Genomic DNA, 23689 nt, shown 5'->3' with positions numbered 1-23689 from the left:
TCCCATCCACCTGTCAGGTTGCTTACATGGCAGGAATGTTTCTCCCTGTCAGATGATTTTTGTAGCTCCGTCTGTATTTATTTATGGCCTCAGCTATACATTTTAAATAAAATAACTTGAATGGAATAAACCTCACAGGCCACAGTGACACACTTCAAACCTGACTCAACAGGAAAACAGGAGAACTGATTTTGTGAGTAAAAGGCAAAACAAAAGAAAATAACAATAAGCCGTAGTAACCGTAACCCAGGTGAGAGGCAAAAACAAGGTCAAATACCAGGCAGTAAGTCAAAACCAGGCAACACAAGAAGAGAAAACACACAATAGATCAAAGTGAAATTAAGGATTTTATCCACAGATCAGAGAAGGTTCATAGCGAAAGGCTGAACTTCATATGCCAGTTGTTGATTAAGTCAAGGTCACGACCCTAAAAACCCCGCCCCTAGATATGAAGGACTTGACCCTGACAACGGTACACGATATGGCTTCTTTTAAAGGAATAGACTGCAAAGCATGAGGTTTCAGCCTAGATCATGACAAAACCTTTGGCTACAGTGTTCTAATCAGTGGAAATTACCGGAAGATGGCAGTGGAAAACTGAAAGGCAATCAAAAGATTTTACAGTGCTTCCAGACAATAAAATAAGAAAATACAAAAGAAACAGACAGGTTATTGTGGACATGGCATGAAATGTTAAGGGTCTGTATTCTATAGTTGCTCATGTCAACATCTCGAAATGTCAGTAAGTGAAAATATTATCTTGCTTGTTTTTTCACTACATGCTCTCTATTAGAGATCCACTTATCTGCAGGACCTGACTGAAAAGTAGTGGGGCGCGCTACTAAACTTAGGAGTTGTAAGCAGGTGATGGCGGTCATCCTTTAGTCAAATGGTTGGAAGCGGGTAGTTACAGTGTAGGTGAACCTCTGAGATATTGCTTCATGAACAAAATCAATTAGTATATTTTTAAACTGTAAAAGCACATGAAGTCGGAAAAGAAGAGAAAGATAGCGTGTGCATGTCTGTGTATTTGAACTGATCTATTGCAGGCACTGCAGTGCTTATATGTAGCAGATTATAAAGGCAGATATTTGCTAGTGATAATTGTTTTTAGTGTTATTTGACCTCTCTTATCAGATAGATGGATACTTTATTAATCCCAAGAGGAAATTCACATACTCCAGCAGCAGCATACTGATAAACAATATTAAATTAAAGAGTGATAAAAATGCAGGTAAAACAGACAATAACTTTATATGATGTTAACTTTTAACGTTTACACCCCCCGGGTGGAATTGAAGAGTCGCATAGTGTGGGAAAGGAACGATCTCCTCAGTCTGTCAGTGGAGCAGGACAGTAACAGTAGTCTGACGCTGAAGTTGCTCCTCTGTCTGGAGGACTGTCTCCTAAAATCCACCACCAGCTCCTTGGTTTGCTGGTGTTCATTTGTAGGTGGTTTGAGTTGCACTATTTAGCAAAGTCCTTGATTAGCTTCCTATACTCCTCCTCCTGCCCACTCCTGATGTAGCCCACGATAGCAGTGTCGTCAGCGAACTTTTGCACGTGGCACGACTCCGAGTTGTATTGGAAGTCTGATGTATATAGGCTGAACAGGACCAGAGAAAGTACAGTCTCCTGCGGCGCTCCTGTGTTGCTGACCACAATGTCAGACCTGCAGTTCCCGAGACGCACATACTGAGGTCTGTCTGTAAGATATTCCACGATCCATGCCACCAGGTATGAATCTACTCCCATCTCTGTCAGCTTGTCCCTAAGGAGCAGAGGTTGGATGGTGATGAAGGAGCTAGAGAAGTCCAGAAACATAATTCTTACAGCACCACTGCCTCTGTCCAAGTGGGAAAGGGATCAGTGTAGCATATAGATGATGGCATCCTCCACTCCCACCTTCTCCTGATATGCAAACTGCAGAGGGTCGAGGGCGCGGCAGACCTGTGGCCTCAGGTGGTGAAGCAGCAGCCACTCCATGGTCTTCATCATATGTATCAATCCTGCTGTTTTAAGAATCCACTTACGCTGTGTGGCAAATTCATGTACTTATAGAAGGGGAAAACAGGAATGCAGTCACAGATGAATGCTCACACTACAGCTAACAGATATTTCTGACATGATTGAAATTCTTCTGACTATACAACAGCCCAATCATAAGATGTATAAGATTATGTAAATTCAGGTTAGAGCTGAAAATCATAGAAAAGTCACGTAATGTGACAAAGCCTTTAGTTACCATTGTTGTGTCAGATTTGTAACAGACGTGGCTTCAAATCATTTAGAGGAAATGTCAGTGATAACTACCAAACACTCATAATTCATACATTTTTGCTTCTATCAAAAGTATTGGGGGTTTGTCCCACATTGTGCAGCAGGCAGTCCTCACACTGATTAAAATGTTGTGTTACACTGGAGTATCCAAGTGCGAATCATGTTTATTTGAAGACTCCCAACATACGGTTAGGTCCATAAATATTTAGACAGAGACAACTTTTTTCTAATTTTGTTTCTGTACATTACCGTAATGAATTTTAAATGAAACAACTCTGATGCAGTTGAAGTGCAGACTTTCAGTTTTAATTCAGTGGGTTGAACAAAAAGATTGCATAAAAATGTTAGGCAACTAAAGTATTTTTTTTAACACACAATCCCTTCATTTCAGGGGCTCAAAAGTAATTGGACAAATTTAATAACTGGAAATAAAATGTTCATTTCTAATACTTGGTTGAAAACCCTTTGCTGGCAATGACAGCCTGAAGTCTTGAACTCATGGACATCACCAGTTGCTGGGTTTCCTCCTTTTTAATGCTCTGCCAGGCCTTTACTGCAGTGGCTTTCAGTTGCTGTTTGCTTGTGGGCCTTTCTGTCCGAAGTTTAGTCTTCAATGAGTGAAATGCACACTCAATTGGGTTAAGATCAGGTGACTGACTTAGCCATTCAAGAATTTTCCACTTCTTTGCTTTAATAAAGTCTTTGGTTGCTTTGGCTGTATGTTTTGGGTCATTGTCCATCTGTATCATGAAATGCCGCCCTATCAATTTGACTTCATTTAGCTGGATTTGAGCAGACAGTATGTCTCTGAACACCTCAGAATTCATGTGTCACCTCATCAATAAACACCTCAAAATCAATAAACACCTCAAAATTCATTCGTCTGCTTGTCACATCATCAATAAACGCTAGTGTCCCAGTACCACTGGCAGCCATGCACACTCAAGTCATCACACTGCCTCCTCCGTGTTTTACAGATGATGTGGTATGCTTTGGATAATGAGCTGTTCCACTCCTTCTCCATACTTTTTTCTTGCCATCATTCTGGTAGAGGTTGATCTTGGTTTCATCTGTCCAAAGAATGTTTTTCCAGAACTGTGCTGGCTTTTTTAGATGTTCTTTAGCAAAGTCCAATCTTGCCTTTCTATTCTTGAGGCTTATGAGTGGCTTGCACCTTGCAGTGCATCCTCTGTATTTACTTTTATGCAGTCTTCTCTTTATGGCAGACGTGGATATCCATACGCCAACCCCCTAGAGAGTGTTGTTCACTTGGTTGGCTGTTGTGAAGGGGTTTCTCTTCACCGTGGAAATGATTCTGCGATCATCCACCACTGTTGTCTTCTGTGGATGTCCAGGTCTTTTTGCATTGCTGAGTTCACCAGTGCTTGCTTTCTTTCTCAGGATGTACCAAACTGTTGATTTTGCCACTCGTAATATTGTAGCAATTTCTCGAATGGGTTTTTTCTGTTTTCGCAGCTTAATGATGGCTTCTTTCACCTGCATGGAGAGCTCCTTTGACCGCATGTTGTCTGTTCACAGCAAAGTCTTCCACATGCAAGCACCACACCTCAAATCAACTCACCGGCCTTTTATCTGCTTAATTGATAAGACATAACGACGGACTTGAACACACCTGCCCATGAAATAGCCTTTGAGTCAATTGTCCAATTACTTTTGAGCCCCTGAAATGAATGGATTGTGTTAAAAAATACTTTAGTTGCCTCACATTTTTATGCAATCGTTTTGTTCACCCCACTGAATTAAAGCTGAAAGTCTGCATTTCAAATGCATCTGAGTTGTTTCGTTTAAAATTCATTGTGGTAATGTACAGAATCAAAATTAGAAAAAAGTTGTCTCTGTCCAAATATTTATGGACCTAACTGTACTCCACTTTAAGGCACAAGAAGGACCGTAATATATATAAAAATACTTTTTAAAAAGCATGCTTATATTAAGTTAAAAAGTGAACTAAAAAGTAAAAAATAAGTCTCTCATATATCACTCATAAAATTAAAGTGTGGACGCCAAGGTTATTATAGTTTTGCCTTTTTATATTAGTTTTTATTTCTATATTTTTCTGACCTTACTTGGAAATTCACTTTAGTTTTAGTTTTCTTTCATCATGTATTTTTAGTTTTTATTTTTCAAAGACATTTTTATATATATATATATATATATATATATATATATATATATATATATATATATATATATATATTAGTTTTAGTTTTATTAATTATAGCACAATTAAAGAGCTACTATGAAGTGTAGTTTTTGTGTCACAATGAGGCAGAACTGTACACTTAACAGGTTTGGATATAATATGAATTTAATGTTAGTGGAAGCTTACTACACAACACACTTTATCATTTGGTTTTGTTTTTGTCTGGTAAAATATATTCTATGTCATTTGTGTTGAAAAAACTTTCTTTTCCTTTTTTTGCCCAGAAAGAGCACATTTGTAATGAAGTTTAGGTGAATTTTAAGGTGTGAGGGTTTTTTTGCTCTAAATGTCTACAACACACAACATCTCCTGCTCCAACGACAATGTTCTTATAATGAATGCCTTCAATATTTCATTCAAAAATCTCAAACACTGGGCTTTGTTATTTTCTACCAGCCATATTGATCTCTGATTCCATCTCAAGCGCAAACAATTTATAGACAGAATTGCAAGGGAAAGATAAAAAAAATAAGAAAAGAGAATCTACTGCGTTTTGGCAGGTGTGACCATGAAAATCACAGTGGTTAAGGAAGAACAAGGGTCTTAGGTTTGAATCAATGTGCAGACCCCACCTAGCTGTATTGAGGGAAACAAAGAAAAACAAGCAGGTAGGGGGACAGATATTTTAAAGCATAATTCTGCTACTGAATTATTTTCACAATATCAGGTATTTTGAGCTGAGAATATGAACTAAAAAGATAAATCAATAAATATAAAAAAAATGAGTATCTTTAGTTTTTCACCACTTGGCAGACTCTTCCCCCACCCCCAAACCACCTACCTGTAGTTCAGGAGAGACATTGCCAACTCAGGAATTTTACAAGGTTTGTATCGCATTGTTGTTAAATGATATTTTTAAAGCAACAATTTGCTGATCTTGTATGATAATCTTGTCAGTCGTCTCTTGATCAGTGCGGTTTTATTTTCAAATATCGGGAGTGGCCTCCCCTCAACTTTCTCGTGTACTCAGATATGGGGAAGGGTATTGAGGAGTAAACCGCATGACAATGATTGTATTATGTACATTAAAAACCATCAGCAACAAATCAAATCAAATTAATAATATATTGAACAATTATTATAAAAGTAAAGTTGAATAAATCAGACTCTGCAGCTGCATGAATAAAAAAAGAGTATGTGTTCAGGTAAAGTACCACTTTCAGTTAATGGATTTGGCTCAAAAGTTAATACAGATCTACAGTTTTGGTGTAACGACCACATGCCAAATTTCATCCATCTATCTAGTTGCGTTTTTGAGATATCGTGTTTATATACACACAGACATAATTCCAAAAAACTGTATTTTCTGACTCAGGGAGTTCAAAAACGTCAAGATTCAGCAAAATGTTGAGGTCGAATTTTTTTTCATGATTAGTATACTTTCTCTATACTTTGTATACTTCGAGTGCGAAGTGGCAGGTGAATTACTGTCAACAAAAAGCAGGCACCTGAGAAATAAACTGAAATGTAACTCACTCATGATTTTTCTATCCATACGGTAAAGTATTTGTTGAGCAGCACAGTCCGATTTCAGGCATTTAAATTACATCTTGATATACAACAAGTGCAGAGAAAGGCAGCATGTAAATCGCTTTCTATTCCACACGCTCTACACGTGTATTCAGCTCGCTCTGTCACTGCCAATGCTTTGTGAATGATTGTGGTCGATGGCTTTCAGTTTTAAAGTTAAATGCTATAAAGGTTAAAAACTAACGAAAACTAAAATGATGTTTAGTAAGTTATTTTATTTCAGTTAGTCTTTTTAGGTACTTTAAAAGTTTCGTTTAGTTTTAGTTTTTCATTTCAGTTTTGTTAATTATTTTATTTCAGTTTACGAAAATGTTATTTTAATAATAGTTTCAGTTTTTATTTTAGTTTTCGTTAACTATAGTAACCTTGGGGGGTGCTTTTGCTAAGATTTTATTGATTGATGAAAAGCACCCATGCTTTTATTTTACGAGTGATGTATTTTTTTACTTTTTAGTACACTTTTTAACTTTATATAAGCGTGGTTTTACAAAGTATTTTTTTATACTATATATTATTTTCAACTTTTTTGTCTTGGGTTTGTTTTAGTATAATTTTGTAAGCAATATTTTAATACTTTAATATTTCTGTCTGATACTAGCGCCATCTATTGGTGAAATCTTTAACTATTCTTCATATGAAAATTTCATTTCTTAATTAACATGGATTAATCAATCAATTATTGAAACTGATTATTGATTCATGTATTGTCATCGGAAGTGAGTAAGTAAATTTTAAGTTGTTTGGACAATAGGAAGTGGGTTAAATATTGATTACAAGATTTGTACCAAACAACAAATAGGTGAAGTTAAATTAAGTGTGGTAAAAATTTAGAGTAAACCACAGGAGCAGTAATGGGGAGCTACAGGGTGACATTCAAAGGTAACCTAAAAAACATAAGAACCTGATGAGAGCCAAGTGGCCACCACAGCTTGGTCAGCAGATTGTTGCAACCAATATAATGTCTGAGAGACTGAGAGGAAGGAAAGGAACCTAACCCAAAATGTCCTGTATCTGAGGAGATGACTGCTTTGGTTACAGCAATAACATGAGCATTACCTTGAGAATCATCATCTTCAGGGATAATATGAGCAGTGCACTTTACTGCAGCCACAAAGAAAGGTTTTAGAAGAGCAATAAGTAAGTGTGCCAGGCATTATGAAGGTCTTCTTGAGTTCAAGTTTCCCTAACATGCTATAATCACGAACAACCCCAAAACGTCTGATGAGATTCTGTTTTAGTGGTGGCTGTCTTGGATTTAGCTAGCAGTCACAAGTAAGAGAAAAAAGTTCTGCAGCTTGAGCTGAGCAGCAAGAAGACACTTTCATGTGGAGAAAATGTGTGTATCGACTGAATAGCCTGAGGTAGGTTAGCCGTCAGGTAAATTGGAGCTGGAGCTTTTGAAAATGGAAAGGGAACAGGTTTTTAATGTAGCTAAAAGGTAGCTAGGGCTTTCAGAAATCAAAGACCCATCATCAAAAATGCAACATTAAGTCAGGAAACTGAGAAGGTTGGGAGCTCGACATGAAGCAAAGGTTGGGCACAGCCTTATGCCAACAGACAAGGAAATATGAGGAAAAGACTCTCATCCTATTTGAAACAGAATATTATAATATTTTTTTTTTCATTTATAAAGCTCTTTTCTCACTTCACAAACCATTCCACCAATGTGAAGCATCCACCTGGATGATGTTATGGCAGGCATTTTTGCACCAGTACGTTCACCATACATGAGCTGTTAGGTGGTGAAGTGTGAGAGACAGGGGATGATTGATTGCGGAGAGAGTGTCGACCGTGTTGAGAGGTTTACTTAACTCAACAGTGACATTCACATCTCTGGTGACTCCTATTATGAAGTCAGTAGACAGATTAGGAAAGCATGGGGGGGTCATGAGGTCGCTGGAAAGGGCGTGTGGGGTTCTCTATCTTTGCAAAAGGAAGAAGGTTCAAATCTTTAGACTCCTGGTTTTTCCTATTTTGCTATATGGTTGCGAGACAAGGATGCCATCTGCAGATGTGGACTGGACTACCTCAGTACTGTCTCTCTTTGTAGAATCTTTGGGTACCGCTGGTTTGACTTTGTGTTGAGTGAGTGGTTGCTCATGGATTCCCCAATGAGACACATTAATTGTATTGTGAGAGAGCATCAGTTACGACAATACAGCCATGTGGAGGACCCGTGTGGCTGGACCAGGCCAAGGGGACACTCGCGTAACACCTGGCTGTGGCAGATAGATGGTCATTTCCAGAGGGTAGGACTGGACCGCGTATCTGACTGGGGGAGTTGACAAATGGGATCCTGAGCTGTTTCGTTCGTGTGGCGGGTGAATGCTTCCCGACCTGACCTGAATGATTAGGGGGCCAGAATGAAAAGGCAATCGCCCTGCTTTTTACAAAGGATGCTCAGAGATTCTTTCAAGAATGCAGAGAGTCGGGACCTCGGTCATCCAAAGGAAGGCGCTATTTTTACAGGACAGTGCACTGGGACATTGGGATCCACACACAGACCACAGGGTGAGCTTCCCCATACTGGCCTCACCAGCACCTCTTCCAGCAGCAGCTCAAGCTTTTCCTGGTTGGTCTTCCATCCAAGTACTGGCCAGACCTGAACATGGTTAACTTCAGGTGGATGACTTCTTCTGAAGTGCATGCATTATGACCGCTGGAGGGAAGCCTGTGTTACTTCTTGTTGATGCAGAAAAACAGCATTGCCAGTGATCGTGCATAATGGATAATTGTGGGTCTCTCTGTCTCAACATGCGTGCTTCCATCCTCTCTCTCTCTCTCTCTCCTCTCTCACAACATACTGTGTGGATCATTTGTAGTATCCAGGTTAGTGTGCAGTGTTGATGCTAGCGTGATTGGTTAAATGCCAATTCCTCAAACTTTTTGATCTGCCCCAAATTAAAAATTTTGTGGTGTATTTGGAAGATTTCTGCTCAATTATGTGGATTATAGAATTCCCACACATGGAAAAAGTGCTCACTGGCTCCCTGTTGGAGGGAACGGTATTTATAAATACAATTGTACACTTAGTCCAAAACCCCCATTTACAGATCCCCTCCTAAAAGATGAATGGGTGAACCACTTGACAGAAGTGCATGATGGCCAATAAGATGGCCTGTAGTGGCACAAAGTCCAGTGAGACTTGGGTACTTTAGTAGGCCTGCCTTCTAAAGCCACTATGACAACAGTTTAGGAAGAAAGAACCACCGGTGGAAGGTCCCAGCAGAGCAGGTAACACCAGCAGTAGCTTTAAGAAGAAGGTTCAGAGAAGTAGATGTGTAAGCAGGGAGAAGTGACTGGACCAGCAAATCCTTATTGGGCTTAATGAAGGGCTAGAAACACTGAGCTGACTAGGTTGCCCAACTGGCTTCTCTTGAGTTTACCCTTTAGTTTGATGGTTTTGCCTCTAGAGGTCTGGGGAATTACAAACAAAGCAGTCATCACTCACTTTGGGATGCACAGAACTTTAAGTAAAGCCTCCATGTTCCCTGCTTTTGGCCCTCAGCTGACCTCTATACCTCATGTGCCAACAAGGTGCCTGTCCTGTGTACAATGGTGTCTGTGCCTCAAGCATTTTACTGACTTAATTTTTGTAACTGTGAGCCTAGCTGAAAGGAATTCTCTGCAATGTCCCTCCTATGTTCTTCAGTGTGAAAATATCCAATCAGGTATGCATACATACAAATTTACATAGGCATAATTCATTATAATTAAGGCCAGTATGTCTCCTTGCTTTGCATGCATCCCAAAAAAAAAAACAGTGGTTGTGTCATTGCTGATTTGTTGACTGCTGCACACTTTAATTGGGGGGGGGGGATTCTGAAGGCAATAAGATACCAATTTAAGGCTTCAGAATCAAAAGGGTTTAAATGATTGAGGTAATTATGTTGGGTAGAATGCCTAGAGGAGGCTGGGTGGTCTCATGGCCTTGGAACCCCTGCAGATTTTGTTTTTTTTTTCTTTGTTTGTTTTTTCTGTCCTGCCTCGATATTGGACCTTACTTTGTTCTTTGTTTATTATTGCCTAATTTTTATGTATATTTTCTTTCTTCATCATGTAAAGCAATTTGTGCTACATCATTTGGATGAAAATGTGCTCTAGAAATAAATGTTGTTGTTGTTTTGATCTGATCACCATCCTCACGATTAGGATTACATACTGGCCAGTGGTTTGGTCTTGACTGGCAGTTTGTGCCTTAACTCACTCCCATGTGCAACAGCAGCAATTTAGAATCAAAAACTGATTCTAAATCTGAAATGAGGGCTTTCAGGCTTTGGCAAGTGTGTTTGGAGGGGACCATGGCTGGTGGACACGTCTATATAGATGATTACAACCTGCATCCATGCACATCATTTGGGTGGTTTCATTTTTCTGTGTCATGAGGGTAGGAGAACACAGAGCAGTGAAAAGGATCTCCTCTCTGTTCCTCATCCCATTTTGGCAGTTGTCTTAGAGTGGAACAGGAATGGGAGGATAGCGGGAATGTTTGTTAGAGGAAGTACTTTCACTGTTCCTACATGATGTGCATGAGTGTCATTTTTCGTTATTTTGTATATGCTTCACAGCTCCACTCATACTAATTTTGTAATGACCTCTTTCTTCGGTACATTATAGAGCCATTAATTCCTGAAATCCCAAATCCTGTACCTCGCTCAATGTCTTAAGAATGGTTCTGCACCAGAGCGGAGTCTTCTTTCTCTGCAACCTCCACCTGGTCCCAAACAAGCCCAGAGTTTCTGACTCCTAACACAGCTGAGGTTCTCATTTACAGGTCTGTTTCTGATCCTTGTCACACTTACATTCCCATTATTTCTCGACAAAAGCATAATCCACCAATGGAAGCTAACTGTGTTGACCTTGTACAGCACTCTCTAGCTTAGAAACTGTGAGCTTTATTTTTTCCTTCTTTTGAGCCTGAGCTCTTATTGTTGCTACAGGCTGTTCTCAGCAACCCATGACATACAAGCTAGATGGAAACCCCACACTTTTAGCTTTTGAAGAATTACATTACATTTTATTGATATATCTTGTAAAAGCTTCCATTTGTCCCAATCAAATGAATCATCTGAAGGCCACTGCATGTTTTTAGGCTGCTAGAATGGCCCAGTCAATCACCCGACTCGAATCCAACTGAAAATCTATAGAAAGAACTAAAGATAAGAGTTCATAGAAGAGTCCTTCAAGATCTGAAGACAGTTTGTCTGGAAGAATAGGCCAAAATCACACCTGAGCAATGCATGCGACTCATTTCTCAATACAGGAGGTGTCTTGAAGCTGTCATTACCAACAAAGGCTTTTCTATGAAGTATTAAATACACTTCAGTAAGCGTGTTCAACACTTATTCCCTGTGTCATTCCACTTTATTACACATAACTTAATTTATGGACTTGTTTGTTTTGATTTCTTTGCATGTGTGGATTACTTGGGTTGTTACCAACATCTGGTGAAAATTTCATGTCAATAGCCCCATTAGAAATATATTTACTGAGAAAATGGTTGACGCCTTCAATACTTATTTTCCCCTCTGTATGTTTGCAAGTAGGAGATGGCATACAGTTTTCTGATTATGCTTATGGGATTAACTTGCCTAACATGCTTCAAGTACAATTCTATGACCAAACTTAGAGAAATGAAACACAATTTACAAGCCTTTAACAGAACTTTTCTTAAACAAAAAACTTTCTTTGCTATATCAGTTTTTTTCTGTAGTTTTTTTGTGGTAACTGTTTTGCTTTGTAACTTTACTAAAACTTTTAAAACAAAAATATTTTCTGTGGAATTATTTGATCACATGTCACACTGATGCTTGAATCATCCTATGAAGCAAACTAAAAGCTGCAGAACTTTGGATAAATACAGCTACATTAGGAAACCATGCAGCACAATTCCACAGCAAGTAAGCATTCCCAGGAAAAGCTACGCAGTCACAGAGAATATACCAACTCGACATAGAACACACATAAGCTTGAACCTTCACTTCCATCAGGGTGCTAACCACTGTGCCACCACACTCTCCACCAGAATAGTACCCAAAATACACAACCTAACACACACACATACATATCAGGAACAAGAAAGGGAAGAAAATTGAAAGAAATTGTCTCCCTTGTGCTTAATACTTAGCAAAAAACATTTTTCCTTAAAATTTGATCAGAGTTTGAAAGAAAGGTGTTTCGCATGTGTACCACTCTTTTTAAGCAATAGTGGAGATGTCTCTCTATTCTACAAAAAAAATCTTGAAAGGAGACGATACCTGATTTTCTCAGAGACAATTTAACGTCCTGCGAGACAAGGCATTGAGACAAAAGGACAGCTGTTGTACAGGCTTTTAAATGATCGACGCGCAGCAAGCTAGCAGATGATCCGACCGCATCTCCTTAGCATGCATTCAACTCAACCCCACAACACGAGCAACAGAGACGCGAAATGACTGGCGCAGGCGGACAGATCCTATTTTTTTTTTTTTCTCGTATACAAAGTATTCGGAAAGTTTCATGATCATCCAAAGATTCAATGTTGACATTTTGATGAATTACAACATTTTAGACCTCCCTGACTTTCTCATATATGAAGTGTAGGCAAAGTATTGTAATCGTCCAAAAACTCCATTTTGATGACTCTCAATGTTTTAGACCTCCCTGAGTCCAAAAAATAAAATTTTTGGAATTGTGTGTATATACAGGTATGTGTATATATATATATATATATATATATATATATATATATATATATATATATATATATATATATATATATATATATATATATATATATAACATGATAACTCGAGTACGCTTTCATTTAGGTCAACCAAATTTTGCATACAAGTATTAGGTACAAAATGCAGATTCCTATCAACTTTTAGGCTATTTCCGTTAACTAAAAGTGGTACTTTACCTTTTGTTCATACATCTGCTGAATCCGATTTATTCAACTTTCCTTTTATAATAATTTTTCAATATATTTTAAACTTGATTTGTTGTTGTTGGCTCTTTAGTGTACATAATATAAAAATATAATCATTGTCTTGAGGTTTGCTCCTCAAATATCCCTCCCCATATACGAGAAAGTCTAGGGGAGACCACTCCCAATTCTTTTATATAGCAAGCCGCTGCTGTGATTTTAGTTTGCATAGCTCCGGGTTATGCAGGTTTCAAGGACATTGAAGCTGTTGTTAGTTTTAACTATGGTTGACCCATCTTTCAGCAAGGTAACTACAGCATGCCTTCTTGCACATCACAGTATCTGCATGCACCAACTCTTAATAGTACACAGTTTCTCATAACTTTTCTAACGCATCATTTTCTAATACTTAACGGTGTAACATAGTTTGTGAATAACAGTGGTCCCCAATACGGCACTTATTTTCTACTTGTGCTTTTAACAAGAGTCTGTACATCCATTAGGTAAGGTATTCAGATGTTTCTCACATATTTCCTTAGCTCCTATCCCTTACCATTACGGAGATCTCAGTTTTGTTCTTTATTTTGCCTTATGCAATTTCTCGTATTAGGAATTTGTTAGTTTTCACATACCCCTTGGGGTCAGAGCGCAGGGTCAGCCATTGTACAGCACCCCTGGAGCAATTAAAGGTTAAGGGCCTTGCTCAAGGGCACAGAAGAGTAGGATCTCTTTTGGTAGTGACAGGGATTCGAACCGGCAACCTTCGGGATACCAGCGCAGATCCTTCATAAAAGTACAAGTTGACTGTGCCCACTCTGCTATGACTGATGTCACTTAATTCCCCACATTTTTTCACGGTAGGATTTTTAAACCCAAGTTGAAAAATAAATGTTCATACAAGCAGCATTTTTCCTATTGCTTGCTACATGTACTAATGACATTTTAAACCTTGCTTCAAGCCTGCCAACTTACAACTGTGAGAAAGCCAGCTCCCTGTCCAGTTGTAGCTAGGATGTCGATTACTCAGCCACGGGTGGCCAATCCCAATTAACACTAGAACTAAGAGTAGGTCACTACTCAAAATGTTTATTTTGGGACATGGGAAGGCTCGAACCCTCAACCTCTTGAATAGGAGTCAGCAGCTATTAACGCTGTGCTACCAAATTAGTCGCTACAACGACGTACACTAGCCTGATTTCTTTTTCTCCAGTTATAGTCTTAAATAAAAGCACACTTGTTCTGTTATATTTGTACCTTTTCTGAAAGTGCTTATTTGATATTTGGACTTCAGTCTTCACACATTATACACTTCATGTCAAACTTTTGTTGTTAGTACTAAAACAGGAAAAAAGTTTGGCTTTTAGGTATATTTTCAACATTTCTTGCATTTCCTGTCATCCTACACTTACATAGATCTTTATAGATACGGAACACACATGAAATGCATGTGTTCCAAATAACGATATATTATTTAGCTTGTACAGCTCTAGGTACCTGACTCCCTGATAAACAAGGCTTGAGCTGGGAAAGGTTTTTGCCATTTCTGTGGCAGTAAGAGAATGGGATAGCAGGCTGCTTGCTGCTTGGGCTTATCGACACATTTACAAGACAAAAGACACGGATGGAGAGGTGCGAGCAGATTTAAGTTGAGCCGGATTTGCAAGTTTTTTCGTAGGCTTTAGTAATTCTATTGTTAATTGCTGGTCTTTTCCCTGCTGATATCATCTGAAGCCTCAGAATGAATTTGTTGTGGTTAGGAATTGTGCTACAGTCCTGCTCGCACTGCCAAATGTATCCAGCAGGGGGTGCATGCACCCTGGGATGAGGTTCATTAGAGACTGCAGCCATTACTAACCCAACAATATACTGTCAATAAAAAATATCAGTGCTTGTACAACTTCAAGACAGAGTGTGGGAAAAGCATGTTGTCCTAGGCACGGGCAGAAGTGATGTCTTCCAACCATCTGTAGGTGAGCTCTGCTGTTCCAGGCAATGTCTAAGCATTTGTACATTACCTACAGTTCAGGAGTCTGGATCATAATCAAGCAAACAGAAAATACAACAGCCACTTTAAACCAGTAACTGAACTTTTGGGTCACTACACACTCCTTCTTTCCCTGAATATCCTACATTGGCAGTGAACAGTTGTTTGTTGCTTATCTTCTTGTCATATTTGCTAAGCTAGTGAATCTTCCCCCTCTGTCAGTCAGCTTGCCTCGTGTGTTATTTGAGGCTCTTACCTAAATGTGTATTGTTTCGGTTTATATGAATAAAATCATCCATCCATCCATCCATTTTCTAACCCGCTGAATCCGAATACAGGGTCACGGGGGTCTGCTGGAGCCAATCCCAGCCAACACAGGGCACAAGGCAGGAACCAATCCTGGGCAGGGTGCCAACCCACCGCAGGACACACACAAACACACCCACACACCAAGCACACACTAGGGCCAATTTAGAATCGCCAATCCACCTAACCTGCATGTCTTTGGATTGTGGGAGGAAACCGGAGCGCCCGGAGGAAACCCACGCAGACACGGGGAGAACATGCAAACTCCACGCAGGGAGGACCCTGGAAGCGAACCCGGGTCTCCTAACTGCGAGGCAGCAGCGCTACCACTGCGCCACCGTGCCGCCCTGAATAAAATCAGATAAAATTAAATGAACTTTACAGTAACCTACTTTAAACATTGGCTAAAGAGGGCTAATATTCTTTCTCATTGAAGGAGTTCATTTTTGAAAACAAAGAGCCAGTTCAAACAGATTTCAGCTGTAGGAAGCTGTAGTTTGAAAGTCAGGCTGCTCTAGTATGCCCTGAATCAGTACATTCGTTAAGACGTGCACACACTCACATATGTTGTCAATATTCATGATATCTGTGGGATACTGTGGGGAACTGAACCAAGGACTCTGAAGGTGCAAGACAGAAGAGTTACCCATGTACTAGCATGTCACCCATATGACTAAACATGCATTATGAATTTGATGGGTTGACTCACAACAATACAGTTTGCCTTCCAACTTACATGGTCTTTGTCTTCAGTGTCTCAATGTTTTACAAAGTGAGGTTTTTTTTTTTTTTGAGGGGGGGTGGGTATTTTAAACAGCAATCAATTTTTGTGCTAAGCAGAGAAAAAGTGTACCGTCAAAAAAAAAATAGTGGAGTGGTAGAGTTATGGTTTTCTTGTTTGTTTTTTTTTTTAACAAAAACGGAGAATTTTACACTTAAGTATTTGCTTTTGTTAGATTTTTTTTTTAATTCTTGTATCTAAATTAATGTGTGCATTTATATGTTTTGGCAGATGGAGAAGAGAGTAACAACATTTCATCGTCTTCATTTCTTAAAACCCCTTGTCAGTGCAGACCTCAGCAGCCACAGCAAGATCAGAATAAGAAGATAGTGACATCTGGATCAGAGAGTGTGATGCCAGCCACTTTACAGAGTAGTTACTCTTCTGAATGCTCTAACAGTAGCACTCTTGAGAAATGCAAAAGAATTCACACTGGAGCCAAGCTATATTGCTGTCCTGAATGTGGCAAACAATTGTCTACCCGACGCAATCTTCACATTCACATGAGAGTTCACACTGGAGAGAAGCCATATAGCTGTTCTGAATGTGGCAGAGAATTCTCACGAACAAGTACTCTTCAGACACACAAAAGAATTCATACTGGTGAGAAGCCATATGGCTGTTCTGACTGTGGTAAACGCTTCTCACAAAAGGCCACACTTCACAATCACTCAAGAATTCACATTCGAGAAAAGCCATATTGCTGTTCTGATTGTGGCAAAAGATTTGTCAGTACTGGTGAGTTAAAGAAACACACAGATAGTACTGAAAAAAGGTCATACTTCTGCTCTGACTGTGGAAAACAATTCCCTAGCAGTTGCAGTCTCCAGAAGCATGCAAAAATTCACAGAAGAGAGAAGCCATATTGCTGTTATGAATGCGGCAAACATTTCTTCTGCAGAGGCAATCTTAAGTTGCATGCAAGAATTCACACCGTACAGAAGCCATATTGCCATTCTGATAGTGGACAACAATTCTCCAATAGTAGCACACTTAAGAAATGCACAGGAATTGACACTGGAGACCAGCCATATTCCTGTTTTGAATGTGGCAAGCAGTTTTCCACTGGACGCAATCTTCATGCTCATTCAAGAGTTCACACTGGAGAGAAGCCATATAGCTGTCCTGAATGTGGCAAACAATTCTCTCGATTAAGCACTCTTCAGAGTCACACAAGAATTCACACTGGAGAGAAGCCATATTCCTGTTCTGAATGTGGCAAACAATTTTCACAAATAAGCAATCTTCGCAACCATAAAAGAGTTCACACTGGAGAAAAGCCATATTGCTGTTCAGAATGTGGAAAAACATTCACTAGGAGTGGCAATTTTAAAAGACACACAAGAACATTTGAAAAGGGGTTGTATTGCTGTTCTGACTGTGGAAAGCAATTCTCTGCCAGTTGCAGTCTCCAAAAGCATACAAAAGTTCACACCGGAGACAAGCCATATTGCTGTTCTGAATGTGGTAAACGATTCTCCTGCAGTGACAATCTTCAGAAGCACACAAGTATTCATGCTGTGGAGAAGCAATGTAGCAATTCTGATAGTGAAAATCAATTGCCTAACGGCACTCTTCAGAAATGCAAAAGTGTTGATACTGGGGACAAGACATATTCCTGTTCTGATTGTGGCAAACAATTGTCTACCAGACGCAATCTTCGCATTCACATGAGAGTTCACACCGGAGAGAAGCCATATAGCTGTTCTGATTGTGGCAAAGGCTTTTCACAAACAAGCAGTCTTCAGGCCCACAGACGAATTCACACCGGAGAGAAGCCATACAGCTGTCTTGAATGTGGGAAAGGATTTTCACAGAAGAGCACTCTTCAGAGTCACACAAGAATTCACACTGGAGAGAAGCCATATTTCTGTTCAGAATGTGGCCAAGGATTCTCACAGGCAAGCCACCTTCGCAACCACAGAAGAGTACATAATGGAGAAAAGCCATATTTCTGTTCTGACTGTGGCAAAAGGTTCACCAGGAGTAGTGATTTTTGGAGACACACAAGAATTCATACTCGTAAAAGAACTACTTCCAAATGACCTTTGGGCTTGATCAGTGACCTTCATGAACATAAAATTTGCAGCTAGTGAAAATTTCGATCTTGGTAAAGAATTATGTCATCAAAGAAATAAACCCAAAAGAAACATAAACACCTGGAGGTAAATGAATGAGAAGAGACCAAAGCAGGACATCAGGAAAGAATATATCCATTGAACAAAGACAATCCTCAGGAGTTACCTTGTAATGCACAATAAAATTCAGGTCATGAACCTGATGGCCATTCCCATCTTGTCATACAGCTTTGGTATCATAGACTGGACAGAAAACTACTGCACACATACAAATTAATATATAAGACTCAATGCGTCTCTAGATTATACATTACAAGATGTGAATTAGACATGGGCTTGATTGAAATTGACTATGCACAAGGTGCATACTGTATGTGCCTTATGAATTTCTAAGACCAACATGTACAGAAAGTATTTCAACATGAAGTCAAAACACAAAACAACCTCAATTATAAAGCTTAGTAAAACATTATGAAGACACATATACTCGCAACTTGTGCACAGCCAGCAGCAGTACAACTGACTGCAAAACTAGGAGTTCAGAAGTCTTGACCAACAGAGAAGGGCGATGAACTGGAAAGATCACAAAAACAGGGGAAAGTATTCAGAGTTCCTTCTCCAATCCTATGTGGATCTGCGTTTAACCAATGAATGACTTAACAAAGGTGAACTGAAGCCAAGACGCAAACTATGACTGCACAGGGTATTGGCCTGTGCACAACAAGGCAACAATGGAAAAAGATGGCAAACCAATAAGTACTGATTATGTCGGTTAGAGCTGGAAACAGTAACTCATCTTATTGCTAAATGGTAGGTGCTGATGGCAAAAGGATTATAATAATTCTTTACATTTATATAGCATTCTACATCACTGCTGAAGCACTTTAGTGAGTGGGGATCCACTTCAAACTCCACTAATGTGCACCACCCACCTAATTGTGTGATGGCAGCCATTTTTGCACCAATACATTTATTCACACATGAGCTATTAGGTGGTGAAGTGTGTGTGAGAGAGAGACGACATGATTAGGGGGCCAGAATGACTAGGCCAAGGATGTCATCTTAGCTTGGATATCGGGATACAACCTACTGTTTACTAAAAATGGCCAGGGATCCTTTACGACAACAGAGAGTCAGGACCTCAGTTTTACAACTCATCCGAAGCATGATGCCATGTTTACAGCACAGTGTCCCCATCACTGCTCTGGGGCATTGGGATACACATTCAGACAATAGGGTAAGCTCCCCCTGTTGGCCTCAACAGCACCTCCCCAAGTTTTTCCTAGATGGTCTCCCATGCAAGTACTGGCCGGGCCTGAACATGCTTAATGTCAGCTTTAGCTCATCTGTAGTGCATCTGACACAAAACAACCAGATGATTATTATGTGGTACTTCGTAGAATCCATTATTCTACTCTCTGTCCCTTCCTACTTGAAATATAATCACTGAAAGATTGCAAATAACTACTTAACAGTCAACCTTGAGAAAATGTCTCCTTCAGGCCAAAGGCTGAACTCTTTAGTATGTCAAAGAAGATATAGTATCCACCAGCAGAGTCCAGTGACAGCAGGAACGCCCACTGGGACTCAATCAGTGATCTCCTCGTACTTACTACCATGCTGAATACAACAGTGCAGACCAACTTTATACTGTAGATGTGCTCAGCAAGCCGCTGCTGACTTGAAAAATTAAACTTGCTAATCAAGAGGACTAGTTTCACATAGACAACGCAAGAACTGTGGAGCTTAAAGAAGGGTACAGAGGATGACAATCCAATGTCTGAAATTCTGAAGTAGTCAAAATATTAACTTTGTCAGAGTCTTGAATTCACTTTCTTCCACATAACTTCAGTCCCTTTACAGAGCAGCACACAAGAGCCATATGGCTTTCCCAGTTGTTCAAAAAGCAAGTGCGGCAGGACTTCAGCCATATTTACTCTCTCTTTCTCTGCTAAACTTAAAATAAGTTTTGGATCAGCATACTTTTTATTTGGAGACATTTACCACAATAACCAGCACCTTCCTGCTCTGAAGAGCTCTTCATTCATCTTGAATCGCTTGCTGTATTGATTTTATTCAGCACATTGTTTAGGTTCAGTTTACACCTTAAGATCAGTGTCTTACTTGTTATTGACTTGCTAAAGAACTTTATTATCGTCTAGAATCTGCTTTTGAGCTGCCTTTTATATTCTTTATACAATATGGGGGTTATGCTTTACTTACATGCACCAATGTTCATTAGGGAAACTTTGGCATGGTTTGTCTGTTTGAGTGGTTCTGTCTTTGATTTAATTTTTTTAGATTTTATTCAGTTTTGGTTTTTTAACAGTTAACTTTGAGTTTATATCGCATTGTATCGGCTTCATGATGCTCTCCAAAAATGTCCACAGGGACACATTTTTGCAGATGTAAAAACGCATGTTTTCTTTATGGTCGCAAAGTTGTAGCTCATTCCTGTTGTACCTGTCCGCTTCATCTGTACAACTTTACTCTCTGTGACAGAACTCCATGTTCTCCTGATAATGTGTATAAGGCTTCCGGTAGAATCAAAAAATGCAAAACTAAAATAACAAGTGTGCTCTGGTGTGATTTGTTACCTTAACCTGCAACAAGTAAAATGAAATGGTATTTACTTTCAAAATCATCTTTTTATTTTTGAGATTCCCTTCGTGAGCAGTTCCATCACTAGACATGTACCATAATTATATACAGTGGTGTGAAAAACTATTTGCCCCCTTCCTGATTTCTTATTCTTTTGCATGTTCGTCATACAAAATGTTTCTGATCATCAAACACATTTAACCATTAGTCAAATATAGCACAAGTAAACACAAAATGCAGTTTTTAAATGATGGTTTTTATTATTTAGGGAGAAAAAAAAAATCCAAACCTACATGGCCCTATGTGAAAAAGTAATTGCCCCCTGAACCTAATAACTGGTTGGGCCACCCTTAGCAGCAATAACTGCAATCAAGCGTTTGCGATAACTTGCAATGAGTCTTTTACAGCACTCTGGAGGAATTTTGGCCCACTCATCTTTGCAGAATTGTTGTAATTCAGCTTTATTTGAGGGTTTTCTAGCATTAACCGCCTTTTTAAGGTCATGCCATAGCATCTCAATTGGATTCAGTTCAGGACTTTGACTAGGCCACTCCAAAGTCTTTTGTTTTTCTTCAGCCATTCAGAGGTGGATTTGCTGGTGTGTTTTGGGTCATTGTCCTGTTGCAGCACCCAAGATCGCTTCAGCTTGAGTTGACGAACAGATGGCCGGACATTCTCCTTCAGGATTTTTTGGTAGACAGTAGAATTCATGGTTCCGTCTATCACAGCAAGCCTTCCAGGTCCTAAAGTAGCAAAACAACCCCAGACCATCACACTACCACCACCATATGTTACTGTTGGTATGATGTTCTTTTTCTGAAATGCTGTGTTCCTTTTACGCCAGATGTAACGGGACATTTGCCTTCCAAAAAGTTCAACTTTTGTCTCATCAGTCCACAAGGTATTTTCCCAAAAGTCTTGGCAATAATTGAGATGTTTCTTAGCAAAATTGAGACGAGCCCTAATGTTCTTTTTGCTTAACTGTGGTTTGTGTCTTGGAAATCTGCCATTCAGGCCGTTTTTGCCCAGTCTCTTTCTTATGGTGGAGTCGTGAACACTGACCTTAATTGAGGCAAGTGAGGCCTGCAGTTCTTTAGACGTTGTCCTGGGGTCTTTTGTGACCTCTCGGATGAGTCGTCTCTGCGCTCTTGGGGTAATTTTGGTCGGCCGGCCACTCCTGGGAAGGTTCACCACTGTTCCATGTTTTTGCCATTTGTGAATAATGGCTCTCACTGTGGTTCACTGGAGTCCCAAAGCTTTAGAAATGGCTTTATAACCTTTACCAGACTGATAGATCTCAATGACTTCTGTTCTCATTTGTTCCTGAATTTCTTTGGATCTTGGCATGATGTCTAGCTTTTGAGGTGCTTTTGGTCTACTTCTTTGTGTCAGGCAGCTCCTATTTAAGTGATTTCTTGATTGAAACAGGTGTGGCAGTAATCAGGCCTGGGGGTGGCTACGGAAAATGAACTCAGGTGTGATACACCACAGTTAGGTTATTTTTTAACAAGGGGGCAATTACTTTTTCACACAGGGGCATGTAGGTTTGGATTTTTTTTCTCCCTAAATAATAGAAACCATCATTTAAAACTTGCATTTTGTGTTTACTTGTGTTATATTTGACTAACGGTTAAATGTGTTTGATGATCAGAAACATTTTGTGTGACAAACATGCAAAAGAATAAGAAATCAGGAAGGGGGCAAATAGTTTTTCACACCACTGTACATTTATGGCCAAAAGTTTTGAGAATGACACAAGTGTTGATTTTTGCAAAGTTTGCTGCTTCTGTGTTTTTAGATCTTTTTGTCAGATGTTTCTATGGTATAGTGAAGTAGAATTTCAATCATTTTATACGTTTCAAAGGCCTTTATTAACAATTACATAAAGTTTATGCAAAGAGTCAATATTTGCAGTGTTGGCCCTTCTTTCTTTTTCCAGACCTCTGCAATTCACCCTGGCAGGCTGTCAATCAACTTCTGGGCCAAATCCTAACTGATGGCAGCAGCCCATTCTTACATAATCAATGCTTGCAGTTTGTCAGAATTGGTAGGTTTTTGTTTGTCCACCCGCCTTTTGACGATTGACCATAAGTTCTCAATGGGGAGTTTCTTGACCATTGACCCCAAATTTCAATGTTTTGTTCCCCAAGCCTCTTAGTTCTCACTTTTGCCTTAAGGTCTGATGCTCCATCATGCTGGAAAAGGCATTGTGGGTCACCAAACTGTTTTGGATGGTTGGGAGAAGTTGCCCTTGGAGGATGTTTTGATCCTGTTCTTTTTTCATGGCTGTGGTCTTAGGCACCACCAGTGCAGATCTTGCTCAGGAATGGCAGCAGGCAGGTGTGAGGGCATCTGCACACACAGTGAGGGAGGTGAAGACTTAAAGGATGGCCTGGTGTTAAGAAGAGCAGCAAAGAAACAAAGAAAAACATCAGGGACAGACTGATCTTCTGCAAAAGGTACAGGGACTGGACTGCTGAGGTAGAGTAATTCTCCCTGATGAATCCCCTTTCTGATTGTTTTGGATGTCCGGATAAAAGAAAAGGTGAGCAGTGCTACCATCAGTCCTGTGTCAGGCCAAAAGTAAAGCATCCTGACACCATACATGTGTGGGGTTGCTTCTCAGCCAAGGCAGTGGGCTCACTCACAATTGTTCCTAAGAACACAGCCATGAATAAAGAACCAAAACATCCACCGAGAGCAACTTCTCCCAACCATCCAAAAACAGTTTGGTGCCACACAATGCCTTTTCCAGCATGATGGAGAACCGGGCCTCAAGGCAAAAGTGATAACTAAGAGGCTCTGGGAACAGAACATCGAAATTGTGGGTCCATAGCCAGGAGACCTTAATCCCATTGAGAATGTGTGATCAATCCTCAAGAGACAGGCGGACAAAAAAAAAAAAACTCAATTTTGACCAACTCCAACCATTGATTATGCAAGAATGGGCAGCCATCAGTCAGGATTTGGCCCAGAAGTTGTTTGACAGCCTGCAAGA

At 39.7% G+C, this 23689-nt stretch overlaps 1 protein-coding gene across 2 annotated transcripts in view; it reads left to right on the top strand.

The window, feature by feature from the left end:
* LOC120533184 (gastrula zinc finger protein XlCGF57.1-like) overlaps nucleotides 1-23689 on the top strand; it is a 73045-nt gene that overhangs the window by 9731 nt on the left and 39625 nt on the right. Inside the window, exon 3 of one of the 2 annotated variants that reach the window (XM_039759919.1) lies at nucleotides 16244-17998. The exons of the other annotated variant lie outside the window; for it this stretch is intronic. Coding sequence (XP_039615853.1) covers nucleotides 16244-17998 — 1755 coding nt within the window. The remainder of the gene's footprint in view (nucleotides 1-16243; nucleotides 17999-23689) is intronic. 2 annotated transcript variants of the gene reach the window in all.

This window comes from Polypterus senegalus, chromosome 8 (genome assembly GCF_016835505.1).
Source record: "Polypterus senegalus isolate Bchr_013 chromosome 8, ASM1683550v1, whole genome shotgun sequence".
Lineage (NCBI taxonomy): Eukaryota > Metazoa > Chordata > Cladistia > Polypteriformes > Polypteridae > Polypterus > Polypterus senegalus.
The sequence above is the reverse complement of the archived record's forward strand: the minus strand, read 5'-3'. Positions and strand labels throughout refer to the sequence as shown.